Consider the following 27,818-nt stretch of genomic DNA (forward strand, 5'->3'; position numbering starts at 1 on the left):
CACCCGCGCCGGTGCTTTGGCTGGCCGCGGCTGGGGCAGCTCGGCCTGTGTCCTTGCAGATCAGCTCGCGAATTCCGAGCTCTTGAGAGACACAGGTGAGGCCGGGCAACAAAAGGGTGCGCGCAGAGGGATGAAAATAAGTTCGTGGTTTTCTGGGTGACTGAAATCATGTCTGAGGTGTCTCGAGGCCTAAAACAAAACAAACAAGCCTACTGTAAATTTCTTAGCTGTCAATGTCGTGTGCTTGAAAGATGGAGAAATCGCAGAAAGTGCACAATCTGATTCATACAGTTTTAAAAAGCCACATCACGTTTCTCCCATTTTCTAAAGAGAGGGAAAAACATGTTAGGTACTTGATCTGTCATAATACCACAGCGTTGCTAATTCTTCAGAGCTTACTTTTATATCTTAAAAAATATAACCTGAAATACTTCAATTTTTTAGTTATTTGTTACCAAAATGTTCTATTCCACTTTTGTGTGGTATTTCTGGAAAGTGTTTATGGAGAAAAACAAAATGAAGTGACAGATTGTCATTTGACTAATCTGTTGATGATGCACATGGAAAACATAATTCTCATTCCAAATCATTTGATATCTATCTGCTAAATGTGATGTATGAAGCAGTAGTAGAAAAATTTTTCTTCTCCACCCTGCTCATGAGTTTTGTAGCAGGGAATGCTGATAAAGAAATCTTTTCTTTGCATGAAAATGACAGAGCACCGTGTGAATGGAAATGCAACGAGAAGATGTCATCAGGCTTGAGTCAGTTTTCTAATCAGCAGTGTGCTTGGCATAGCTGGATTTAGCAGCTTGTTTCCTGTAGTGGTGTACTGCAAGCTGTATGGAAAGAGAGGTGAACTCTAATGTCTGTGCTACAGGTTATAGGTGTCTGGAACTAGGCATGAGTAAGATGAGTTGTTTTTTGTCTAGTTTTTCAAATGAACAGCTGAGATTAGAACTAAGTACTTTGTCATGTTGGTAAATTTATGATTGCTCTCTTGTGTGTTGTGATCCTGCTTACTCAACAAGGCTCTGTCAAATGATTATGACACATTTTATTACTTCTGGAAAGCTTATGGGATATATCCAGTGATCTGAGGCTTGTAAGTTGAACTTCATGCTCGTAATCCATACTATTCAAAGAGTGTATTTGCTACCTAAAATATAGACAGTATTATTAAGCCCCTTGTTATGGGTATTCTTCATGACATGTTCAGATAATACCTTTACTTCCTGCAGAACAGGTGTTTCAGTGGTTGCAGAAGTTGGTTACTCAGGAAAGCAGAATTCAAGCGACATGAGCTGCTTAAATTTCAGGACCTTGATACTTCAACAAAAATTAAACCAGCATTATTTCAGGATTTTCTCTAATAAGTTTTGTAAGAATATGATTAAGGAGCCAAATGCATAAGGAATTTCCTGTAATAGAGAGAGTGCCAAAGGACATTTTCACTTTTTACTCTTACTACATTAGTTCCTGTCCTGCAGTTTTCGTAGTTTCTTGAAACTGCCGCCTGTTCGTCATCTTCAGCAAAGCAGGTATTAGTGGCAGGATTAAAATTTATTGGAAGAAATCCATAAATAATAAAGCAATGGTGGAACGAATTACCCTCTTACCTCGACTTATTTTAATTTCTGATTATTTTATTTCCCTTTATCTTTGAACAAAGATATGAACTTGTACCTTAAATTACAGAGACCTACTTCGATTTTTTACCACAAACCATGGAACAGTTGAGGTTGGAAGGGATCTTTAGCCATCATCTTGTCCAGCTCCCCCAATCATCATTGATTTGTCAATGTTTGCCATGATTGCTGCAATAGTTGTTAATCATGTGTCAGCAGTTTTCAGCTCTTTTTACTATCAAGGTACCTTACTTGCAAATATAAAAGCGTTGTGTCATTCAGCAGTGCAGTTTCCATTTAGCAATTCACAGTGCTTTTATTAGCTGAACTGATAATGGGCACTGGTGTGAAGGAGCCTCGTCATTCTACATTTGTTAAACAGCGAAAATTTTACATAGGTATGAGTCTTTAACGTCTGAGCACAGGAAGATGATCCAAACTGCATTTTGAAACAGTTTTGATACCTAAATTACTTTTTACCTTTGTAAAGGGTTTTTCTTATTGCTGTGTTACAGTTTAAGAGCAGTGAAAGTGATAAAGCTTGTTTTATTCAACTTGTAACAAGTCTGTATGTGTCAGGATGTGGTGTCAGGATGTGGTGATGAGTTTTTTGCTTTTTCAATATTTTAAAATTTTTAAAAATGTCCTTTATCTTCAACATGCATTGTTCTTTCCCAAGGCTGTGGTAGAAAATGAGAAGCAGGGAAGGGCTAGGAAATGTATGTGTTTTTGTTGTACTTCAGATCATGTGGTGCTTGGTGTAGGATACTAACCTAAATCTATCAACTAAACTGAAGAGATGAGTTTGCCATTTGGAGGTTTTAATTTTTGTCAGCTCCATATGTGTTAGGTGTAGTTTTGCTGAATACAAATGATGATGTCTTTATTTCATAATAAATGTGCCCTAAAATGAAACAAGTTTCTGGATAATGGCATCATCCTTTACAGAGGTGGGAAAGACAAACCATCCCTGGGAGAAGTCTTCTCTGTAGTGTTGGGAACACTTACTGTGAAGATCTTCGCCAGTGAACTGAAACTTGTGTTGAATCTTCATTTGTGCTGTTACATATTTTCAGTGGGTGAGAGATTTCCTGTTGAACAGCACCTTTTATTATGAGATTTTTTGTTCAGTGCTCTGCTATGATGATTGCAGATATCCTTCAGCATTCCTTCTTTTTTCTCAGACTTTGTGGACAAGTGTATGAAACAATGGTGTTAAAGATTTCCAATTGGAATCTAGATTTCCCTGTGCAAGTTCACTGTGGTGTTACTGTAATACTGTCTCTGGTTGTAAGGGGATCATCTCCATGGCAGGGGTTGCATCTTGGGTTGTTTGGGTGGGAGGTACAGAGATCAGGTGTTACTAACACAGACTTGTATAAGGTTGTTTTCAGGTGTTTTTCAGTTGTGGCTTTTAGTATCATTGAAATTCCCTTTCTAGTTAATGAGCAGTCTGAGTCTTCTGTATATCTGCATGATCCATGCCCTTCTATGAAAACCAGTTTTGTTTATCAAGGAATGTATAAGAAGCATGAAGGCAAGCTTGTAAACTTTGATTCTCTGTTAAGTGGCCACACTGAATATGATAGTCTTCACCTCAATTGATATTAACTCTTAAGTTTATCAATGATAAGACATAGTTCAACTTAAAAAGTTATAGTTTGTATCTTACTCATTATTTTCCACAAAGAAAACAGGAAGAGGTTTTAAAGTATTTGATATGGCAGAATTTTTTTTCAGTTGTGTCATTAGTTAATGTTCTGCATGAACTTAGACCTTGGCTTTTGCTCATCTGAATCAATAGATGTGAACATACTAAGATTTCAATAGAAGAAAATTGCAGTGAGTTTTGTGACAATTGTTTTCAACTCATAGCTGGGAAATCATTCTAAAGCTCATATGAAGAATGGTTGTACAAAGAATAGCATACTAATTGTATGGATATCAGGAATGGGTTGGTCCTGATATAAACAATGATACCCTACATCATCTGGTACAGCTTCACTGATACGTCTCCTACCAAAATATTTGCCCTGTATATTGACCTGCTTTTATGCCAGTCAGACATGCCTGACTGGTCAGGAATGTTACCTTCTCAAAACATCTGAGGTGATTCCTTTTAGAATAAAGCCGTGTAACATCTTTGTTTGGCTAGAATGGGCTGTTTCCTTCCTGTAAGTAAATGACCAAAATTGTTTGGATGAACGTTGAAAATTCTGTTGGTAGCAAAATAAGTAGGTTTTTGCTTATTTTCAGTTTTGTGTATTCCACTTCTGTGTCACTTTAGTTTTGTGAAAGTTAACCAGTTCCTTTAGCCAGCCAAAGAGCATAAAGTGTGTACTTTTCTGCTTCTCTCTTCACTTGTACTAATTTTGCAGAGTGTATTCTACATGACTGACTTTATTGGCTTGCGTATTATGTGAGAAAATTGCAGAACACAATGTAGACATAACAATCTCTGTTGTTCTGAATGAGTCTGTATTGAATCTGAATACTTGCAGAAAGTGTTAGCAGTAAGTCTGTCTTAAATGCTGCTCCTAATGAAAGAATAAGCCTAAAAAAACCCACAGGTAGTAGAGCAGAACTGCTTGAGACAGCAGAAAAGAAGAAGGAGAAAGAGCAATTTAAAGTTTGACTATAATCCTGTATTTCTTAAATTCCCTTATGTTTGAAAATCAATACTTTTAGTATTTAAGTGGAGACTTCATGCCAACAATTTCTTCTGTGTGAATGTGTTTGTGATGTGATGAGCATAAAGGAATCAATAAATGCTTTTTTGAAGAGAATTTAAAAACTTTCACTTTCTTCTGTTTTTGTTAGTAGCTTCATGCATCATAGTGCATTTTAAGATTCTGTAACAAAACATCTTCCAAAATCCAAACTGAAATTGCTGTGGTGCTTTATGAAATTATACAGATATCTTGGAGATAAAGAAGCAATAATGTATTTTCTGGTAAAATTCTTAATCATTACATTTATAAAGATTTGATATTAAATCTTGTGCTACATCTCAGAAAGATCTCTTAAGCTTTCAGTAGCATTTGGGTTAATGAAATAAACTCACAGAATCTGACTTCTCCTTTTCAGTTTGTTTTATGTTATTTTTGCAAATGTATTATAAATTTAAATGCTAATTCTACAGACATTGCATTTGTACAATTAAAGTTCTGCTGAAGCTTTGTTGAAGTCAGACAACTCTTGTGCATACATAATAAAAACGAATACATTTGCACAATCAAGAGGAATTAATCAGCAGCATTTTAGTTGTATGTCATCATTTTCTTTAAAGAATTCTCAGAATAGTTTTACTAGTAAGTTTCACAATGAAAATTACATTGAAGATCACTGTGTTCAAGTATCTGACACGCTAGTATGAAGTATACCCTGGGAAAAAAGGATATTTAAATAAAACCTGTAGGAATAAAATTGTTTCTTAAGATCAAGTGATTATGGAGTATGTAAGAATCAAAACCAACCCACAGTTACATTTTTTAAAAATTTGTTATTTCTCTTGCCAAAGCCTTAGTGTTTTGAGGGGTTTTTTTAATATCAAAGCAGAATAAAAGTCTGTACTAAATAATTCGAAGAAGAGAGGTGCTTTTTAAAGTGTCTTGTTTTATTTTTTTCTTTTTTCTACAAGCACATTGGATGAAGGAGATCAGGTAATTTCTGATGAGACATTAATGGAATTTTAAAGGCTTACATGAAGTGGTTTATTTCACAGGTTTTTTGCAAATCATGAGAATAATTTCTAACAAGTATCTTATTACTCAGTGTTATCTTGGGTTTGGCCACTTGCACAACAACCCAGGTTTCTCAATCCAGTAACTCCTGTACTTTCTGGAGCTGGTGCTAACCACGGTTCAGATATCTTCATTGTCTGCTTTTTTGATGAGAAAAAACAGGAGAGGAAAGAGCTCCAGCTAGGCTGTGCCTTTTAATTCTTTCAGCCTCCCCCAGATCGATGTGTGAGCCTTGCTGGAAGAAGAATGTCCCCAGCACAGATTTTGTGGCAGCTCTGCCATGCATCTTTACCACGTAGCTTGAGAATACCAGAGCATTCTTTTTCCTCAGAGACACTTGCTGCTTCTGACTCCTAGGAAGCAACACTTGGATCCAGCTACCCAGGAATCTGAGAGTTACATGGTTGCCTACATCTGGAACAGTTTTCATATTGTAGTTTCTTCCATTGCTGGGGGTCTGGAGACCTGAGAAAAATAAAAATTTGTAATTAGGTATCTCTAATTCATGTTAGTGATAAATCTCTTCAATGCTGTTCAGATATCCCAACGAACTGCCTACCAAGGTCACTGTCCAAATGTTTGGGTTTTACTGCACCCAAAAGGGTAAAAGTGTAGGAATTAGTTATATTTAAGCTGAGGCATCTCTTTGAAGTGAGGACAATTAACAGAGAATTTTTTTTTGAGGAGCTTATTGTACTAAAATTTCATTGCTTGCAAAATCAGACTTTCAAACATGTGCAAGTCTTTGTAGCACCACGCCAACCACAAAAACTAATCCAGAAGTTCCATTCCCCCATATCTCTAGAGTCAGGTTTCTTTAGTATGAATTTTGAATAGCTGAGACACTGTAAATAGGAGCAAATAATGTGGGTTGAGAAATCTCAGGCTAGGCAAAACAAAACTGAAGAGTTGTCTCCCATTTAAAAATAAAATAAAACCCTCTTACACTTCATCTTTGGGCTATCTTCCTTCTCATCTTCCAGATGTCCTAACTGAGTATCACTTAAACCACTTGGCTACATTATAGAGATCTTTTCTGCATGATTAAAATTTGCTTCTTAAGCTGTTCATTTAAACAGGGCTGCAGTATTGTAGCATTAGACAGCAAGGGTTTCTTTCATGGGAATCTAGTGTTTTACCCAGGTCTGTTTCCTTTTGAATTCTGAAGTATCATGATGTGTAACAAACTGTTGTAACTGCAGTTATCTTCAGCTAAAACTCTCTTACATTATTGTATCACTCCTTTTTCCCTTTGAACTTGATCCCTTGTGTGTCCCCTGTGTCCCGTTCCCTGCAGCGATCCCAGCTGGCTCTGGTGGAGATTGGTTTGCTGTGAATATCCTTACTACCAAAATGAGTACCAGAAGCTTCTCAGAAGCCGTGGCAACTGACCACTTGCTTTCACCAGGAGTAGGGGCCTTATGTCTGAATACCTTGCCCTCAGGTAACTTCCCCTCTCCCACCTTTGTAGAGTAAATGTAAGAGGTGGTATGTATTTATATAAACGTAGGAGTGAAGTGTGCTCTATAAAATGTTACTTGGGTTTCCACTCCTGTTTCTTTTTGTAATTTAAAATTCTGCAAAAGATAATAGTTTGCTATGCAGCTGTGTGTTTTGGCTTCTTTGGGGTTTTTATAAGTCCTGAACTAAATTTGCAAAACTGGTTTGTGAACTAAATCAGCAATCCCATTATAAACATACCTTTATGTGTATTTTCTAAATGTAATCTGGGTATTTCCCGATATGTTTAGGCTATGTGACGTTTACTGTTTATCATTTGCATCTACTTAATTCCTTTTCATAAATTATTGTGTATTACCTCTGTATTGATGTATTTGAAGGATCCGTCAGCTCTTTACCTAATTTACAGAAGAAAATGACTGATGTTATTTTTTTTTTAAATTAGAAGAGTTCTTATAGTTAATGTCTTATCAAAAGATCTTACTTTGTTGTGAAGTCTGATCAGTTAGCATTAAAAAGATATCTGCTAATGTCGTATAAATAAATGATGCCGTTTCCAAAGCAGGTGTTGTTATTATTTTACGCTGTATCATTATTTCTTGATTTTAAATTTCTAAAATGATTTTTCATCAAATGGGGGTTTTTTTGCATTAGGTACAGAATGTTGTATTTTAAGTAGAATTTAATTGTTATCAAGTATGAGCAAATTGACGTGGTTTTATTGCTTCCTGCAGTGGGGAAGTTGCATATACATTGCCACATGTGGTTTAATATATTCAGGATTTTATGTTATCTTGTACTCAACATATCATTAAGGCCTGACACGTATAGGATTGTCATGTTTGAATAAAGTTCTTTGGGTTTGATCATATTGGCCATTTCTCTGCTTGATGTGAAAAGACTCATGGAATAGAAAAGCTAATATTGGTCTGTGTGAGGGTTTATCAGAAATGAAAGATAAATTTCTTTAGCAATATTTTGCTTGCAAGATGATTATCATTCATGCAGTACAAGCTCCTCATTTATGCGCAGTGCTTGGCTGTGTCTGCACAGATCTGCTTCATGACACATAATTAGATAATAACCACTGATGACAGCAGCTGTCTCAGTTCTGCCTGTACCCAAAAAGCAAGCAATACAGCTTTTCTAAATAGAAACAAAATCATTTCCTATATGTGTTATTACAGAATTAACTAGGGGAAGCATTATGTACTGTCAAGAGACTTGGTGGGGATGTCAGTATTTGAGAAGTGTGGAATGGGTCTTGAAGTGAATAAGAGTGTACTAAGATGTCTTCAGGAAGTCACCTGGAGTAGGAGTCCATGCTAAAGTCCTTCTGTGTTGTGATGAAATGGAAGCAATTATTTGGAAATGTCAGCAAAGCAGATGTATTATTCAGGGGTCCTATTATGGGATGGATAAGGGGGGGGTGTGACACTGCACCGGATATATTACGCAAAAATGTGTTGCTAGTTGAGCCAAGGTCCTAATTAGTGATTTTCCTGGAAAGGAAGATCTGTCTTTAGACTATGATAGGTCAAAAAGCATGATCAGTGATAGGTGCTTGAGGCCCTATATGGTAGCCTGTCCCACCTGAAGCTGTAGGGTTGTAGGTGGTGTTTTGGACTTGTCTGGTGTGCTATAACTCATGGCCAGCCTGAGAGCAGTAGCTCCATGGGTGTGTAAACAAGGGAATGCCCTGTCCTGCTCCAGAGGGTTGGACTATGAGCACCTTCACGAAGTGCTCTGCAGCAGGTGATGCAGATCCTCTCCATGCTGGACATCCAACAGGCCATGGAGGGTTCTCCGTCTTGAAATCAGACACCAAATACACACCTGATGATTCTGTAAGCATTCAAGGTGAAATTAGATAAAGCATGTAGGCATTTGTGTGGAGTGGCCACAATACCAACAGGTAAAGGGGTGATACCTTTCTTGTGTACAAATTAATGTTGGAGGGTGTAAGAAGATGCCAGTTGGGTGTCACAGATAGCGAGGGGTGTACTTGAAAGATCTGGTGACAGGGGTAGGTGCTGCAGTTGGTATTGTCATTTAGGAGTCCCCTGTGATTCCCTGTTGGTTGCAGAATGAGGGATGGTAACCCTTGCAGTTCAACTGCTGTTAGGGACTTCTTGGGAGAAAACTGCATGCTATTTGGGAATCCATGCAGGACACAACATTGCTGACACAGATGACTTCTGGATACAAGCTGGAGGATAGCTGGAGGAATAGCCTCTCACACCACCAAAGATGCCTCCACTCTAGACTTGTGTATTGGTCACCCACTGGCTCACAGTGGTGGTATTTTACAGTGCTCTTATGGCAATGCTCTTCTGGTGCAGAATGTGAGAGTGCCATTGTTTATGGGAGGAATTTTTTTCCAGAAATATTAAAATCTATCCTTACTAATGCTTATTTTCAACTTAATGTACTGTTAATATTAATAAATAAAGTACTAAAGTGTTTTATGTGTCAGAGTGTGTCTAGTCAATCCTATTATGTTGTAAACATAGAAGGTGTTACCTGTCCCCAAAAACCCTTCCACAAGTGCCTTAATTTTTAAATTTTTTAAATTCTTTAGAGCTTTTGATTTTGGTACTGTTTTCTAGTCTGATGTTTTCATGGACATTAAAATGTTTTGCAATTAGTGTTTCCTTTTACTTGCTTTCAAAGTGTTCCTTTTAGTTTCATGTATGTTTTTGTTCCTATATTAAGGTAAATGAGCATCCAATTAACTTTTCGTGCTAAAGAAATAACACTAATTATTATTTTTATAATAAAAATTATACATTTTAATTTATAAAATTAGTATTTTCAGAAAAGGAAGTAGTGTCCAAGATGAAGACATTCCATATTTTGTGGTGATATTTAGTACTACTTCCCATTCATTTTTTTTATACACAGTAGTACTTTAACCTTTATGTATTTCAGACAATTTTTCATCAATTGTCTCTTATCTTCCCTCTTTATTTCCCAAAAATCTTTCACTTGGAACCCAGTAGTTTCCATGAATTATATTTTCAAATCTTGAGTATCTTGCATCAGCAATGAGTCAGCTATTGCTGCAAAACCATTTGCTGCTGTCTTGGGTTCCTCAGAAGGACAGTTTTCTGTGGACTTGATGAATGTGACTTGTATGCTGCCTGTCAGCTTTTATGCATTTTAACTCAGACTGCAGAGCTAAAAGTTTTTTACTCATAAGCTTACACGAAGCACAGCTAATGGTTTCTTGTTAGGTAAATTACTACTTTAATGCACTAAAATTAAAGCATCCCTAGGACAACCAGGATTCACTCAAATGTTTTTGGTAATTCACAGTTCACCAGCTTTTTCTAGGGCATTACTAAATATATTCAGTGCTTTTGGCTTTCTGCTTACCCTTTGGACAGTGAGATATGTGATATTGTTGCTCTTGCAGTCTTCTGATCAATACTAACCTTAAGTCTTTACTGTTATATTAATTTTTATAGCATTTTTTGTGATGCTTTTTGGTTGACGTTTTTTGGAGTACCAAGGAAAGATATCAGTTGCCTGATTCTAATCTTGTTTCTTAGGTTTGAAGGATTGAAATTGACATCTTTTACAGAAGTTTGTTCTTTTAAATTTGGGGGTTTTTTCCTCTGGCCTATCACGTCCTTTAATTTTCCTTTAACTAATTTTCATTAGTTCCTTTTTCAATACAGGTCAATCACTTGTTTCATCTGCAGAGACTGTCTTTAGTCAGTCTGTCATTTACTTAATGGCAGCTTATCTTTAACCATGTGTGACGATAGTGGGTCTCACCTTTTCTGTCCTGTCATACTTGGATCAAGCGGAATGCTACCAAGAACTCTTCTGAATGTCATTGTGCTTAATGTTGCTGGTATGTAGAGTTGTATTTTAATCTAGGGAGTCTTTTTCTTGTATAGGACTTGCTGCCATCTAAATAGATCTAATAATTTTGATACTTAGGACTTAAATAATGAAGATCTGCCACAGGAAAAAGTACAGCAATGCTCCTGAACTCAGAATTTACATGTGGTGTTTTTTCCCCTGAGACACTGATTTTTCTTTTGGCTTCAGCAAAGAAAGTATGTGAGAGGAAATCATTATGTTGCCTGCAGCATGCTATTTCCTGTAACTTTGTTTTTTTCTTACTTAAAGCTGGGGGGGATTTAGATTTATTTATTTTCCAGACCAATCCAGTTATTGAAAATCAGCTATGGTTTGTGGTGTTACGCTGGATGAGAGGAACTCAATTATAACAGTATACACTGTTGATCCCAATACTTTGTTTCTGGGGCAGATTTGACAGAGAGTTAGTTCTATTCCTCTTCCACTTGAAGTCTTAAAATTTGAAGTGGTATAGTGAGAGGATTGACAGTAGACCTCCTTCACTCTGTTACTTTGAGTCATGGGAAGCAAACATTTTCCTGAGAAAGTCAATTGAAAAAGACCATTTTTCTTGTTTCAGAAATTGTGTAATGTTCCTTAGTGATCAAATAACATGGTTCAGCCAGGTGAAACAGTAACAAAAACCAAGCAGTGATCTTTGTGTTCCGTTTGTGCTGTTCTATTATTGATCCAGTTGCCAGTGGTTAGTAGGTCATGCTTCCCTTTTTCAGAGCCTGTTGTTTAAGCAGTTTGAGTTCATAACAAGAAGATAAGCAAAACTTGTAGCACATACTGTGGTTTAATAGTCTGTCATGATTAGAGCATACGTTTAGAATCATATCGCTGAGGAAATTTTATTTAAAAAGCAGGGAAGGCACATGGTAGAGCTGGGGAAAGCGGCTGTATATACAGGAGATGTGCAAAACAGCTGAGAATCTGTGTCCAAATGTAATCCAGACTTCTGTTATTTCTCTATTAAATCCAGAGGTTGGAGTTTCTGTTGTCAAACTTGACAAGGCATCTGGTATTCGCTCCAAACCTTTGGGGATCGCTGCTCTAAGCTTCATGTGGTCTGTGGCCTTCATTGTACAAACCATAAGCTTGTGACTTCAGAAAAGTGTTTTCCCATCTTCTCTACCTGTTCTTGGGTTTTTGTTTCTGTTTTCAACTTCTTGGCCATCTTCTCTGCCAGTGTGGTGGAATGCTCCATTCAGAGCTCCAAGCCTGTGGTGTTACAAACAAACCTTTAGAAAATAAATATTTTAGGCAAGGAAATAAATGCATGTTTTATGCAGGTTTTGAGTTATTTTAGAGGGAAAGATCTGAAAGAACTGTTGTGGTCCTGACAAAATACATTGATTGTAACTTACTCCTCTTTGATTCTTAATATTCTGCTGTTACTGTACAGTCTTTTACACATTTCACTAAACTCTTAGTCTGTACTTTGTAAATTAAAGTTGAACCATCTATCTGTAACTGCATAGCAAGATTTAGTGCATGTATGTGTAGATATACCCAAAGGAGCTATGGCAGGCTGCTTGTGATACTGATAAATTCATATTTCTGGGTTCTTGCATTTTAACTGTAAATATTTTACAGCATTATTCAACTTATAAAATTCAATATTAAAACTGTATTGAAATCCATACTATCACATAGTAATTCAAACCTCAGATATGTTTTGAGAAAGGAAGTGTAGTTTGTGAAATGGAAACTCAGTCTGTGAAAACAGTTTTGCTAAGAATATCTTGTGGTATTAGTAAACCAAGTCTGTATTGCCTCAGTAAAAGTGGTATCTTACTGACACAGCAAAACAAGGTAACAGAAAGCTTCGGTGAACTCAACCTTATGACCTTTTTTTCCATTCCTCTTGTCCTTGTCTTTTACTTTGCTCTGTCCTGCTTTATTTATTTCATGTACTGAGTAGTGGATATTAACAATTGGTCTGTGTCCTAGAAAAGGAGCAACAGTCAGAAGTTCTTGGGATGTTGTACAGAGAAATGGCCCTGTTGTTGAGACCTCTGCTCCCAGTTTGACCCAAGTTTTTAAGGAGTAATTAACTCATTCTAAGGAATGAACACCAGGGTAAAAAACAAGTGGCAGGCTGGCAGGTGGGCTGTTTGCATGTGCCTGGTCAGGGAGAAGAATGTGTGTGTATCATGAACTCAGGCCCATTGTTCTGAGTAGTTACATGAAAAGCTCATAGAAAATTTTAATTGGTTTTGCCCTATCAGGGATTTCTAATCATGAAACATCATGACACAACCAAAGATTTCTAATTATTTTGTATTCAGAATTACATGGTCCTAACTTTACGGGAATTACCTCTCTGTTTTACATAAAAATGTATGATAAATATCATAGTCTAATACGTTCTTGAAGTTTAAGCAATTAAGCATTCTGGGTTACAGTACTAAGAATCACAGAAGTTTTTTAGATACAGAGATAACTTGCCAACCTCTAAAGCCATGCTGCCTCCTTAGATTTTGCCTAGCAATAAATATTAGAAAAAGTCTCCAACACCAGAATATTTAGAATAATATTGACATTTAATTTCATAATAAAATGAAGAATTAATAGTATTAAAATATTAAATTGCAGATTGTATTTGGGTTACAATTTTTTCAGTGATGATTATACCAGCTTCATGGCAAGTTCACTGGAACTTGCGGTACACACACAACAGTGTGTCTGTGGTACATCTGCCCCTGAGTCTTGGTTGGTTGGGTGTGAAGCGCACCAGAAAGAAAGGACAAAGCCCTCTGGCTCAGTGGGGATGAGGCTGGAGGCTTGTGGTAACTCAAAATTGGCTTTGCTGTTGCCACTCTCAAATTGGCTTGCTGTTGCCATTCTCCTCCTTAATGGTATTTTGGTAACTTTCTTGCTTTGAAGTTTGAAAACCTCTTTTTGTAGGTCCTGTGTGTTTCACTGTGATGCGTCTGCACCTGTGACCAGGATAATGCTTAGATCTGTCTCTAAGCTGAGAGGCATTTCTGGTGTGGCTGAGCAACAGCGGACTCTGAGGGGGACTTCTTTCACAGAGCACAAGTCTCAGAGACTTGTGTGTACGTGTGTGTGTGTAATGGCAGAAGGTTTTTGCCTCTGCTGTGTAAATGTGACTTTGTAACACCACTTCGTAATTCTTATGTTGACCCTTATGTAGAAAGTCAAGAGTGAGCGGTACTACCATGTGACTGAAAACACTCAATGGCTGCTTTTTTTCTTCTTGGAATTTTGTATAACCTGAGCCAGATGAGACTTTGCAATGGTGTCTGAGATAGGAAGTTTTATATTTTGCAGTTACTGATAGGTTGTTTCAATGAGGCAGGTTATTTAGCTCTTCTCATTATTCGTTCATGTTGAAAGGAAGAAAAAAGGGTAACCAGAAAACAAAATAATTCAAGTCCTTTATTCCCCTCATAATGTTTCTAAACAGAGCAGTTAGAAGTGCATTAGTTGCCAAGGAAAATACATTTATCAATAGCCTTATCTCAATGTATTTTTAGTACTGAAATTATTAAACTATATTATTCACAGATTAAATCTCATTGCTTGTGGATAATTTATGCCTTGTAAGCAATACAGTAACAACTGCAGCACTTCTGTCATAAAAAACATGTCTAGTGTTATTTGCAAATACATAATGCTGGCATTTTGTCAGGCTAGGTAAATGCATTTCCAAAGCTAACCATCCCAGGAATATGGAGTAAGGCAGTTGGACTCAGAAATGCCTACTCTGTTTCAAGCTCTTCTTGGAAACTCTTAAGAGGAGAAGCTTGGTGACCTTCTTCATCTTTTTCCACCATCTCCCCCAGTATCAGACTTAAGGAGGACCTTGTAGTTCAGTTAGAAGTTGGTCTTTTGAATGGAAAGCCAATGCTGTAATTGCACCTCCTGGGACATTGCTTTTGGGCGATGTTCCGTCATTGAGGACAGACGAATCCCTTTGCCTGGAGAATAGCAGCACTGGGAGATTTCAGTGGGAAAAGTCACAAAGCATAATGCCAGCAGCAGTATTTTCTACTAATCTTGTAAAACTGGATGCAATTCATGAGTAGAAACAATTTTTCATGGCAGATTGAAAGTGTGGTTAAGTATAGCCTGTTCTTAGCTTGTGGTAGATTTAATGCTACGGCTGTTGGTTTGAAGAACCCACGCTGGAGAACCCATGAGCTCTATCATGTTGTCTCACAAGGATGTGAACCGTTTGATACAGCCACACAGATTGTTCTATTGCATCAGCAGATTCAAGTGCCTTTGAAATATAAATAAATTTATATGTACTCTTCTAAATAGTTACACTTTTTACCACATGGATATCATATTGAGCTTTCAAGTTTTTATCCAGTATTTTATATACCTCATACTGCTATGTGTGTGTATGTGTATTTCTAATTTGTCATTAAATTCTGTTGCTAAATCTAATTAATATTGTAAATAAAACTTTTTTATTGAAAGATTTTAACTAAATATATAGAAAGGTACTGTTTATGACTGTAATTTTAGGGGTTTGGAATTATTTTGTCATTTTGAAAAATTAAAGAAGAGTGAAATAGATTCAATTCTACTTTATATAGTTTAAAATAAATCAAGAGTTTGAGTAAAGGATCATTTGTTATTCTGGGTAATGCAAAAATTAGAAGATATCTCACAATATGTTTTTGTTTATGTATTTATATATTGAGCTAATGAGATGAAAAAAATTAGAGGGACAAATCAATTCCATTGTACCATTTCTTTGCAGGATGAAATTTATCTAAGAACCTAAGATGATTTCTTCACCCTCAGACCATTGCTTTAAGTTAAATTGTCACTAATATGCAGGATAGCTTTGATTGCTTTATATGTATTTACTTAAGGTGTGCTTGTTTTTAGGTTCACCAAAAATCTCTCACCTGACAAGATCAACCTGAGCACGTTAAAGGGGGAAGGTCAGCTGACCAATTTAGAGCTGGATCAAGAGGTACTTCAGAACATGCTGGATCTCCCAACGTGGCTGGCTATAAACAAGGTGTTTTGTAATAAAGCATCCATTAGGGTGAGTAATTTATTGTGCTGGAATGGTAATTAAATCTTTCTTCTTTTCCTTCTGTCTCTGTAAACTTTCAAGCAACTTTGTAGTAATAGGAAATTGTGATAAGTGCTTGGTAAAATTTTAAAGAACAACAAAGATGTTATCAGCAATAATTTCTTCCTAATTTTTGTTTCTCATGTGATGACATAAAATACATCTGGAAATGATGAAAACAAGAGCAATTATTTTTAATTTTTTTTTTTCTTTCTGAGTAAATTTTATTCCTGCATGTTTTGAAAATGAGGTAGAAGTAAAAGTTTGTATTTGTCCATGGTAATGAGTCTGTCATTATTATTTATTATTCTCTTTCTTGTGTATTCTCTCTTCACTTCTCTTTGTTTATTGCTTTCCCTCTTGTTCTGTTCCCATTTCCAAAACATACCTTTCTGAGGATTTGGATCTCTGTGGGGAACATGGAAACACAATAAATCTAGTAGATGCTGCTTTTTTTTTGTCATTGTGGCTGCTAATAATTGAAACAATGTATATAATCTCTACCACTTTATACTAATGTGGGATTAAGAAATGAAGGATGGCTTGTTCTTGACTGAAGTTACAGTGTGGTCAAACATTGGCACCTCCTCAGTCTTTTGGTGGGTTTTTTGTTTGCTTTTGTTCTCTCCAATGGGAGATTGTTCTGATTTTTCTGAATGCAGTGAACTTGATGTATTGTTGCAGGCATCCAATCAGTTGTAGGTCAACAGAGGCAATGTAGATTTTTCTTTCCTTTTAAAAGAAAGAATGTGTAAGGCAGTGATGCTTTTTCTGACGCTTGACAACTCACTATTAAAGGGACAGATTCTACTTTGCTCCCCTGTTTTTTTGCTCAGTGATAAGTAGATTTTGAAGTTCAGAGTTTTTAACATCTAGTGTGTGCATAAAGTTACCATATAGTATCTTCAGATAAACTTAATATTTTGAAAGTAATATTATGCTGAGTTCAGAAGTTAGAAAAATAATTTGTATGCCTAAAACACATTCTATGTGATTTATTTTGCTGTATTTTTAATATTTAATTTGCTTTAGAATACTGTTTTCTCTTGCAGATACCATGGACAAAATTGAAAACACATCCCATCTCTTTGGTGAGTTCTGAAATAAACTCTGAAATATACTGTGTGTAGCAGAATCTATATCTAATATTTATATAGTTCTCTTGACGTGATTCTAGAAATAACTGAAGCATTAACAGGCCTTTACTAAGTGTCCTCTGAGTAGCAGCAGATCAAGGCAAAATGCTGTAATGTGTTCATGGTAGGTTTGTTTTCTTAATCTGTGGCTTCAGTGTAATCACTGTAATGTTTGACCATTAGCTCATTTCTGTCAAGTTTTTAGTCATTACGTGTTAATTTGGGTTTACCTGAAGGTTAGTTATTGGTCCAATTAATCCCTTTTACAAGTTTCTGCCTCTCTTTTGGAGCTATCTTTTCTAGGGACTTTTCAATTCTGTGTCTGTACTCTACACAGTGATTTCACACACATAGCATTTATAGGGTTTTTGTGACCACCTAGGACTCAGCCTGGATATAAATAGGAGGTAAAATGCGTAGATAGGACTCAACAACAATTAGAAGTAATGTTAATTCTTGCATTTGTTTTCCTTTGTTCTTTCTTTTTAAATATACTAACAATTGTGGTAGCACCAGAAGTAATTTATTTGACGATGAGTAAACTTTCTTAATTGCATTTGCTTAAGAGTGAACATTCCTTTAGCTGTCATGTTTCCCAGTCTTGCAGTGAATGTGCTTGTAATTCCTTTGCTCTGAATCAGACTTGGGAAAGACGCGCTGTATTAAATAATTGATGCATTTGCTCGTGACCCAGTTGTAATGTACTAATGTCTGTACTGCTTCTTAATGACACCCAGAGCTTAAAGTCTGGTAATGCCGAGGTGGGATGTTTCAACCTCTTGGCTGTGAGATGTAACTGCCAGATTAGGAAATTGGTTTAAGCTGTGCTATTCTTAAACATGACACACTTTGACCTATGGTAGCAAGGCACTGTTTGCTTTGCTCCTACTGAACTTACATTAGCACTCTTTGAGGCTAAGATAACTTTCAAGGTAACCTTTTTTACATAAATGTTTCCTTGAGAAAGTGCATTAGATAGTAACAGAAGTTCACTATTCAATGGTAGATTGCACAACAGCCTTTTTGATTTCTAAAGGAAAGTGAATTCAGTGGCCCAAGTGCCAAACCTCAGCCCTTCATTACATCACTGAACTTCTGGTATTTTGGCAGGGACAGGGGAAGGGGGATATTTTTGCTACTGAGAGTTTAGTTAAGTTGGCATAGCATCCTCTGTTTGCACAGCTTACTAGGTAACTAGAACCCACTTGTCTAGGCAAAGGACCTTTCATTGGGCTGAGTTGCCCTTTGTGAGAATCAGTCCCTTAACACAGTGGCACATACTGTTATCTTTGCTCACAACCCAATTCTGATTTTATATTATAAACAAGATAGTTTTGAGGAGTTATTTTGGACCCCAAGGATGATACACAGCAGGTTTTACTCTATCCAAGTACAGTGGTTGTCAGTGAGAAAAGACATAGATCTGCATCCAGGCATTCTTCATTACCTCTTTATTTATATTGTGCCATCTCCTCGAATCACTGTCCTACTGGTTTTTGCACTAGTCATGTAGTAAAGGGACTTCTTAAAAGAGTGGTCAAACATCCAAAAATGTTAGGATAACTGGGAGAAATCTTTGCTTCTCCCCGCTGTCCTCAAACTATGGGATTGGGTTTTCCTTGGTTTTTTTTCCTCTGTTGTTGTTTTTCAAGGCAAGATAATCATTGAGACAGCTGAAAAAATAATTTTTAAATGTCCGATTTACTGTTAACAGCTATTGCTTCCCTTCAAGCATCAAAATACAGTGAAGTATAAATAAATCCAGACTCAACAGTTCATTAATTTTTTGGTTGTAGTCAGGTTTTCATGGATAAGAGTAGCACAGAAAAATATGGAGCAAGCAGATTATGACAACAGGCATGGTTAACACAATATGATAATATCCAGTAGCTAGGGCAGGTTGAATCATGAAAAATCTAAAATTGAGGACAAAGGGGCTTTTGGTGTTTGTCTGACCTATGAGCATTAATGGAGGAATTCCGAAGGGGTGGTAGAAAGTTAGAATTAGACAGGAACAAAATCTTAACTACTCTGCTTTGAATCAGGTTGCATTAAGTATTTTCACTGATAGAAAGAAAATTCAAGACAACCACACATTAAAGCATGTCCATTTTGGAATGCAATTTTTGAAAATGTATGTGTTGGATAAATAATATTCAGGCATCAAGAATTCAGTGATAAAATATTTGACTGGGGATGTGTATTAGAACACACAAAATTTAAAAAAAATGAAAAAAGTTAAAAAAAGATAATTCTAGTGTGTTACAAAAGTTTATGGAAAAATTGACACAGTAAGAAATTCTTTATGTATATTTCAGAAAAAGTTCTCAAGTGACCTTTTTTTGTTTGTATTTTTGTTCTCCATATGTTGTCTATTTACTTTGTTACTTCTTAGGTTTCTAAATTTTTTGTTTTGTTTTGTTTTTCAAGTCCTTGGATAAAGTTGTAATGGAAATGAGCACATGTGAAGAGCCACGTGCCCCTAATGGACCCTCTCCTATAGCAACTGCATCTGGGCAGAGGTCAGTGATGGTACTAACATGTAATTGGTCAAAAAACAGATTGGCTGCAAATTTTCAGAAGTGTATAGGGTTGCAGGTTGCCATTCCTATCTCCTCCAAAATTTTATTTTATTGCTTGTGTGTGAAGTAGTGTAGTGGTAATGGAGCTATCCAGACCCAAGCCTGGAGAGAACATGTGAACTAAGTATGGAGCTTGCAAGATATGTTTCCTGTGGGTGCAACTGCTATGTCAGATATTTACTGAATTTAATTGATATTAAATTTTTAAAAAATTAATGATATCTTGCCTTCATCCTTTTTGGAAAATATATATAATGTTCATGTGGGTTTTTAAAAATTTTATTTTTCATTTGTTTTGTCTAAAGAGTTTTGACGGCTGTTTGTGAGTGCAGTGTTTTAAAGTTCTATTTTCTTAGTTGTATCAGCCAATTCTTACTGGGAGATTTCATGCACAATGTGTAGACCAAAACTTAAATAATTTGGTGAGACAGTTCAGCATTACATCGGTGATTTTCATCTCTCCACACCCCCAATTATTTCCTTTACATGGACCCAAAACATTTTTCAGTGGTCACAGGGACCTATGTGCAGAGAAATAAATTTGATGATACAATTGCTTTTCTCGTTTTAACTTCTGTGCAATGTGTAGAAGTAGTCCATGGGCCTCTGTGTCTCTAAGGTACAGCTTGAAAATGTGTGCCACAGAGATTTTGTGTAGAATGAAAGTTGTCAAAAGGAAGGGAATGACAAATCACACGAATTGTTCTTTTAAAAGAAGCAGAAAAAACCCAAGAAAACAAAAGGGCAAAAATTTTTAGATGTTAAAATAATATTTAATATTCAATTTTCCATTCACTAATGTAAAACATTCAGAATGTATAAGATTTTTATTAAAAAATTATTTGCAACTGCTTAATCTTTTTTAATACTGTAGAAGAGTAACCACCATTTGGGATGCCTTTCTTTATAGAATGAAAAAAAGCAAATACTTTATACTATTTTGAATATGTGAAAGTTACTATTCTTAATGGACAAAATAATTCGGCTTACAGAGAAAAATACTAACCAGACTGGAATTGTCAAATAATTAATTTGACATTAATTACTCCTCATCTGTGCATAAAGAAGAGTAAGATTTCTGTGTAATGATGTAGACTGCTATTTTTATGTATGTATAACATACATAACATAACATATAATACATACTTCCATATAATTTAACGTGGAAGGATTGTGTTAACTGTTATACTGCATGTAGATTGATCTTGGTCAAATGTATGTTCTTTACGTAGAGATTAGGATCACAGAGTGGAAATTATTGTGAACTACAGGTATATTGAGCAAAAGCTGCTAACTGTAGAATGCACTAGTAACTTCATTTAACATCTCTTTCATTATTTATTTCATCTGTTTGATTTTGTGCCCTTCACTCGGTTTATATTTAATATGTTGGAATTTCACTTTTTAGTGAATATGGCTTTGCTGAAAAAGTGGTAGAAGGCATTTCAGTTTCTGTGAACTCCATTATAATAAGGATTGGTGCAAAAGCCTTTAATGCTTCATTTGAACTTTCCCAGCTGAGAATATATAGTGTAAATGCAAACTGGGAACATGCTGACCTTAGATTTACCAGAATACAAGAAGCTCAACGTGGAGAGGTAAATAATACCTTTTACTAACTTTTTTCCCTTGTTTTTGTGGTGAAGGAGGAAGTTGAATTGCAACCTTTTACAGTGTAGAGAACATGCCATTACTGGGAGTGGAGACACTCTGTGTTCAGTAATTTCAGTTGTCCTCTAGGAACACAAATATGTAAAAATAGTGGATTTGAGTCAGATCAAATGGCCAACGTGGATGCTTAGGCAAGAACAAAGACCAGGGCAAGCAGGTGTATGGTTTTCCTCTTACGTTCTCCAAGCTTGTAACTATTTTAAAATGCAAACTGAGCCAGACTTGAAGACTACTGAAAGAACAAAGAATGGTATATTAAATGTGGAAGGATAAGAAGTTGTGCTGGTTTTGTTATTGTTGTTGTTAGTAGTAGTAGTAATAATAGTAACAACAACAAGAATTATATTTTTGAAGTTTTAACTGGTTATTTATTTGCTTGTGAGGGTCTGCCTGATAAGGATTTTCTTTTTCTAAAGCAGTTTCAAATGAATTTTAGTTAAGTTCTTTGTGCAATTACTTTCTTGGAATACCTAAATCCTATGTATATATAATAAAGTAATAGCAGTAAAGTGCATATGTTTCTACTGTCTGGGAGAATAGCACATGGAAATGCTACTTTGATGTACACCATTCACTTGCCTTCTCCCAGGTAACCAAAGGCAAATGTATACTGACTGCAAAGTTGATTCTAAATATTGTATTCAAGGAGATTTATTTTAGCATCATACATCTGGCCTTGGATAAAGGGGTGTTTTAAGTTTTGCCCATGAGTGCCTGTTTAGAGGTGATAATTCTGAACCAAATAGAGCTTACTCAGAGTTAAGGAGTGTGGTAGTTGATTTTATGTAGGTAAAGAAACGCCGAGAGAATATCAGTTAAAAATACCACAAAAGTAAGAAGTTGAAAACTATTTTTCTGACAGTTTTCCTTTCTTGCAGTTTATCTGTATGCTGATGCTCCCATGTTAATGAAATCTAAATGGGATGAATTAAAGTTTGATTAGATGGAGTTTTGTATTGGCAGATTTTTTGATTTTGTGGCTTTTAGGAAGAATTTGATTCTGAACAGTTGACTGTACACAACAGAGCTTTCCTTGGGGGAGTATTCCTTTTTGTGCAATGAATACCAGAAACAAATGTCTAGAAATTACAGAGAATGATTTGTTAGCAGTAAATTTCATGAAAAGGTAAAAAACCAAAACCAGTGCTGTACTTTGAAGATAACATGTGCTGAACGATATTTTTAGGGTGTAATCATTTAGCTTTGCACTGTAGCTACATTGTTAATGTGTTAAGGAGTCTCCTTAGAATTCTTTTAGAAGCTTTCAATCACACTGCATCTCCTGTATGAGGAGGATAGGTACTCTGCTTTTCTGCAAATATTGTTTCAGGATGCTTTGCACTGCACTTTCCATCTTGCTCACTTGACTGAGTGTGCGTCCTTTCCAGACCCACTGAGTATGTTTTACTTAAGTCTCTGCTTATGTTCTCAGGACATATGCTGTAAGGTTTTCAAATTGACAAGAGGAGAATGACAGGTGAAGAATAAGACACATACCAAACAAATTCTTCCTTCTTGCTCTTTACTCACGGCTGATCTTTGTTTCTTCAGAGGGTAATCGTAGAATCATGGAATCATTAAGGTTGGAAAAGACCTCCAACACATTGAGTCTAACTTTTGACCAAATGTCACCATGCCCACTAAACCATAGCACTAAGTGCCGTGTCCAGTCATTTCTTGAACATCTGCATGAATGGTAACTCCACCACTTCCTGGTGCTTCCAATGCTTAACCACCTTTTTAGTGAAAAAATTTTTGCTGATGTCCCTACCTTAACTTCCTCTGGTGCCAGCTGGAGGCCATTTCCTCTTGTTCTGTTGCTAGTTTTGTCTCCTGCCTGGGAGAAGAGACTGTCCCCCATCTTGCTGCAATCTCCTTTCAGGTTGTAGAGCGCAATAAGGTCACTTCTGAGCCTTTTTTTCTCCAGGCTAAACATGCCCATCTCCCTCAGATGCTCCTCATAAGACTTGTGCTCCAGAGCCTTCACCTTCTCTGGGCATGCTCCAGCTACCTCCACGTCTGTCTTGAAGTGGTGGGCCCAGAACTGAACAGTCACTCTGCCCCCAGCCTGTGGTGCTGCCTGTGGTTGTTGTGACCTAAGTGCAGGACCTGGCACTTGGCCTTGTTGAGCATCATAAAATTGCCCTTGGCTCATCAATCCAAACTGTCCAGATCCCTCTTCAGCACTTCCTACCCTCCAGCAGATCAACAATCTTCCAGCTTAGTGTTGTCTGTGAACTTACTGAGGGAACTTAATCCCATCATCCAGATCATGTAGGAAGGAGTTTTAGGTAAACTAGAATTACTGTTTTTTCCTATTGATGTCCTGTTCGTTTGATGTTCTCCATGATGTTCCTGCTGGACCATCACTCATTTTTCCGTATTTGATTTTCAGTGTCCAGCTGTACTTGATGCTCTTGTATCATTATTCTAACATTTGCTTGCTGTGTCTTCTAGAAATCCATGTAGTGGATTCAGAGCTTTGAATTTACATGGCATGCCGTGTGCTCAGTGTTTAACTTTCTCTTTTAATTGAGATAACTCCAAATAACACTCCAAAAAAACGTTTCCTATCCTGTAGCTTTGTTTCCCTCCCTGCTCTTTTCTTTTTTAACATTTTGAAACTAAACTACACAATCTTTTTATTCCTCTCCCAAAAGCAACCTTGTATGGAATAGTTGTGACCTTTATTTTCTTCTGAATATTTTAAATGCTGCTTATTACCTGCGCCTGCTTGGAAGTAGCTTAATGTTTCTGTGGCAAGCAGGGTGAGGGCTTTACTTCCTGACAGCTGTAAGTGGAATAACAAGTGTTGTATGAGGCTCATGTGAGTTTGTGTCTACATATGGACAGATGTACACATACACATGCACAGGGTTAGGTGCAAGTAAACTGTCATATTGCATCAAGGTGTTTTTCTCTTTTTTCTGTCTTTAAAGGTTTTGACTTTTAAAGAAATCAACTGGCAGATGATCAGAATAGAAGCTGATGCAATCCAGAGTTCTAAGCATGAAATCATGAGTGCTCCAGTTCGACTGATTACTAACCAATCAAAAATTAGGGTCACACTTAAAAGAAGGGTAAATTAGAAAAGTTTGAAATCTTATTTTCTTTTTTAATTTGTAATTTGTGCTCTTAATGCATGCATGCCCATAGTAAAGATTTTAATTTAGGCCATATCAAATGTAGAATTCCCTGAACTAAATTTATAGTAACATGTAACTGTGAGACTGTAGAGTTTACAAGAAATAGTACAGCCAGATTTTGAAAATGAAGACCTTATACAGGTCCTATTAATAAAATGGTTTAATTTGCAGAGCTTTGTTTATGATGATGCTTGTTGTTTTATCTCTCTAGATTCAGGTAATATTTACACTACTTATATTTAGAGAAATGCAGCAGTTTAATACCTGGTGCGTGCCAAATACATAGAGTGAGGCATAAATATACTGTGTCTTAGGTACTTCTTAGGTAATGAGAGGAATAAAATTTAAAATAAAAAATGTTTCTTACTGCTTTTTGCATTCAGCTTTTCTTTACCCCATTTACTTAATATAAGAAATGTAAGTACTTAGTTCAACTTCTTTCAATTTTTATTTTACAGTTAAAAGACTGTAATGTTGTGGCATCCAAACTGGTTCTGATTCTGGATGATTTACTGTGGGTTTTGACTGATTCCCAATTGAAAGCCATGGTGCAGTATGCCAAATCTCTTAGTGAAGCCATAGAGAAATCAGCAGAACAGAGGAAGAGCTTGGCTTCTGAAACAGCCCAGGTATGAGAATTGATTGTCTCACTGTATCATTATTGGGTGTTCCACAGTACAACACAGTGTGGTTAGTTGTGTTAATTGATTTCAGAAAATGTTCAGTTACTCATTTTCATTCAGCTGTATATCTTAAACTACACTGGGAATGAATTGTAGTATAAAATAGTCTTTATTTTGCAAAAATTTGTGTATTGATGTTAATTGCAGAAAATAAAAGAAATTTTATTTCTTTATCCATGTACAGAGTGTTTAGATTCCTGTATTTACTTAACTCTTTATTGACTGTTAAGTAAATTTGTTCTTCAAATATTTTCTGGTTATGAATTTAAATAATTAAGACACACTAAGGTAACCTTAATGTGTGGGTAGATATGCTTACCATAATGATTTAAAGTGCTTGTCCAATTTGTTCTCATGGTACTGAAAAATTAGCTTTTATTAAGAGCTTACCTTCATGTGGTTCTCATTAGAATATATAGTGAAAAACAATTCTACTTTCAATATATTTCTGCTGGCACATCTGTGCTGTTGATGCTGCATATAAATCTTGGTATTCTTCAGCACACAGAGCAGGCTAGACCAACTGGGCTTTGTGAGTGTTGAGGGGAGGCACCTCTTCTTGTCTGAAGAAGCAGGACAGGTACACTGAAAAAAGATAATGCTGTAAATAAAACATGATTTATTACTGTAAAGTCAGTTGTAGAGAATCTCTTAGATTAAAGCTAGTGTACTGTAATGGAGAGTTCAGTTCTTGTGCTGGTCCTTATGCATTACAATGTGGTGTGAAGGTCTAGCCACAGCAATCTAATGGTTACCTGCTGTTGAGCTGGGAGGTTCTGATCCTTCAGTCCCTGTGCTTGCATCTCACCTGTTCCCTGATACTGGCACTGACTCATGTTTGACCCGATTGTGATGTAGCTTGAGGAGCTACATTAGCAGAAAGGAGCCCACTGTTGGTTTAGTTCCCTGAACAGCTTGCAACAAAAGTTAGAAAAATACCAGTGCTGCAAGTGACAGGAGTGTAAGGAAGTGTGGGGAACAGGGAGAATGGGAGATGCACTGGCAGTGCAGTGACACATCCATTAGCTTGACTTAGCTATTCTAGAACAGTACACTTAAATCTCAGTAATGATCCCAGAGGGAATGCGTGTCATGCAGATTTTTCCTTGTTTCAAAGGCCTGTTTTGTGTCAGTAAACGGGTACTTATGCTTGAAAGAAACAATAAACATTATAAATTGATGTGACTAAATATTTTTTCAGAGCTCTGCCCCTGCACCCAGCTCCCAGCAGGTGAAAGCGCACCAGACAACAGCAGCACCTGATCAAAACGATGCAATAGTAAAATTGTTTAATGATTTTGATGTTAAAGAAACTTCTTATCACTTAGTAATTTCCCATTTGGACCTACATATATGTGATGATATCCATTCTAAAGAAAAAGGTAATTTTTTTTTTTTTAAGTAACATGTTTGAGAATCATAATCATCTTTAGGAGATATTTTGAGGAATACAACAATGAGACAATAATAATACAATAAAGTCAAGAGACTTTTGTTTAGAGGAACAGTCAGAATTGTCTCCAGTGTCTGTGGACACATGTAAAATTATTTAGGTGGCTCTGGCAGGACAACATTTCACTATTAAATGTAATTGTTTTAGAATAAGTGCAAAAACTAAGATTGCTAGTAGCTTCTGTGCTTTTCTGTCTTCTAGGAACTGATTCTGTCAGTCTGATGGTTACTGCTGGGTTTTTTTTTCTTTTATAAGTTAACTGCATTATGAAGAATGCACTGGCAACATTTCTGTGGCTTGAAGGGGTCACTATAAAATCTGCTTCTGTAATACTCATAAATATAGACTAATAAAAGAGCAGTCCTCTTTGTGTTACTAATTTAGACAGTTTGGTATGATCTGCACCGCATGGAAAGAATGGAGCAAGTATCCTGTGACCTTAAAATTTTGTGTGTAAATCTTGTACTGTTTCTTTTTAACAAAAGCCTATTGCACATAGTCACATTTAGAATCAGGAATAAAAGAAGACAAATGAGGGCACTTTTTTCATGCCTTTTAAAAGTGATCATAGAAGAGTGACATATTGGTGTACATCTAAGAAGCTGGCTAGTCACGGAAAAATTTATGGAAACATGCAAGGTCTGCTGGAGAAGAGTATGAAAAACTTAGGGTTTAACAAATGCATTTCCTTGATTAGGAAAGAGACTTTCAGAGCAGCAGAGCATAAGGTTCACTGGCTAGAGGCATATTTCCTTACATGCAGTGTATACACTGCAGTTGGAATTTATCACTCCTGATGAGATCTCTTTATTGGTCCCTTATTTTTGGCCATGAAGTTTAAATTCAACAGTGGAAAAAGTCAGAGGAGAAGATTCTCAGAAGACGTCTTCCCTGCAGTATTTGTCAAATAAAATTTCATTATATAGTATTTTGAAAGTAAATGTTGGCTTCAAAGACTGATCATAATCATATATTCAGTGTAAAAAGTTTTGTTTCAGAAAAACTGCAGTAGTATGTTTTCAAAGTGTTGTCTTTTAAATAACATTGAAAACAGTATGGAATTTGTAAGTAGTGACTGAGTACAGAATTCTACAAGCTGATCTTTAGGAACCAGTGAAGACTATATGAATGAAGATTTTGAGGGAAGATAATGAGGTTGTAAGGAGAGACAGTAAAGGGAAGAAAGCAGTAGCTGTTAGATGTTTAAAGGATTACAGCAACATAGAACTAACATGCTAAATGCAATATCTGCAGAGCCAAGCATTGTTTTGTTTTACAGACCCAAACAGACGTGTTACAGGAGGGGCCATGCAGCTTTCCTTCAGCTATTTAACAGTGGACTATTATCCATTTCATAAAGCAGGTATGAAAGCA

General features: G+C 36.3%; 1 protein-coding gene across 1 annotated transcript in view; it reads left to right on the forward strand.

The window, feature by feature from the left end:
- Positions 1–6,648: 6,648 nt before the first annotated feature.
- UHRF1BP1L (UHRF1 binding protein 1 like) overlaps positions 6,649–27,818 on the forward strand; it is a 44,691-nt gene continuing 23,521 nt past the window's right edge. Inside the window, 9 exon segments of the mRNA XM_017737754.1 lie at positions 6,649–6,815; positions 15,581–15,743; positions 16,826–16,864; positions 19,340–19,431; positions 20,900–21,089; positions 24,102–24,242; positions 24,767–24,937; positions 26,193–26,373; positions 27,724–27,807. Coding sequence (XP_017593243.1) covers positions 6,793–6,815; positions 15,581–15,743; positions 16,826–16,864; positions 19,340–19,431; positions 20,900–21,089; positions 24,102–24,242; positions 24,767–24,937; positions 26,193–26,373; positions 27,724–27,807 — 1,084 coding nt within the window. The 5' untranslated portion in view covers positions 6,649–6,792.

Source organism: Corvus brachyrhynchos, unplaced genomic scaffold (genome assembly GCF_000691975.1).
Source record: "Corvus brachyrhynchos isolate BGI_N302 unplaced genomic scaffold, ASM69197v1 scaffold56, whole genome shotgun sequence".
Classification (NCBI taxonomy): domain Eukaryota; kingdom Metazoa; phylum Chordata; class Aves; order Passeriformes; family Corvidae; genus Corvus; species Corvus brachyrhynchos.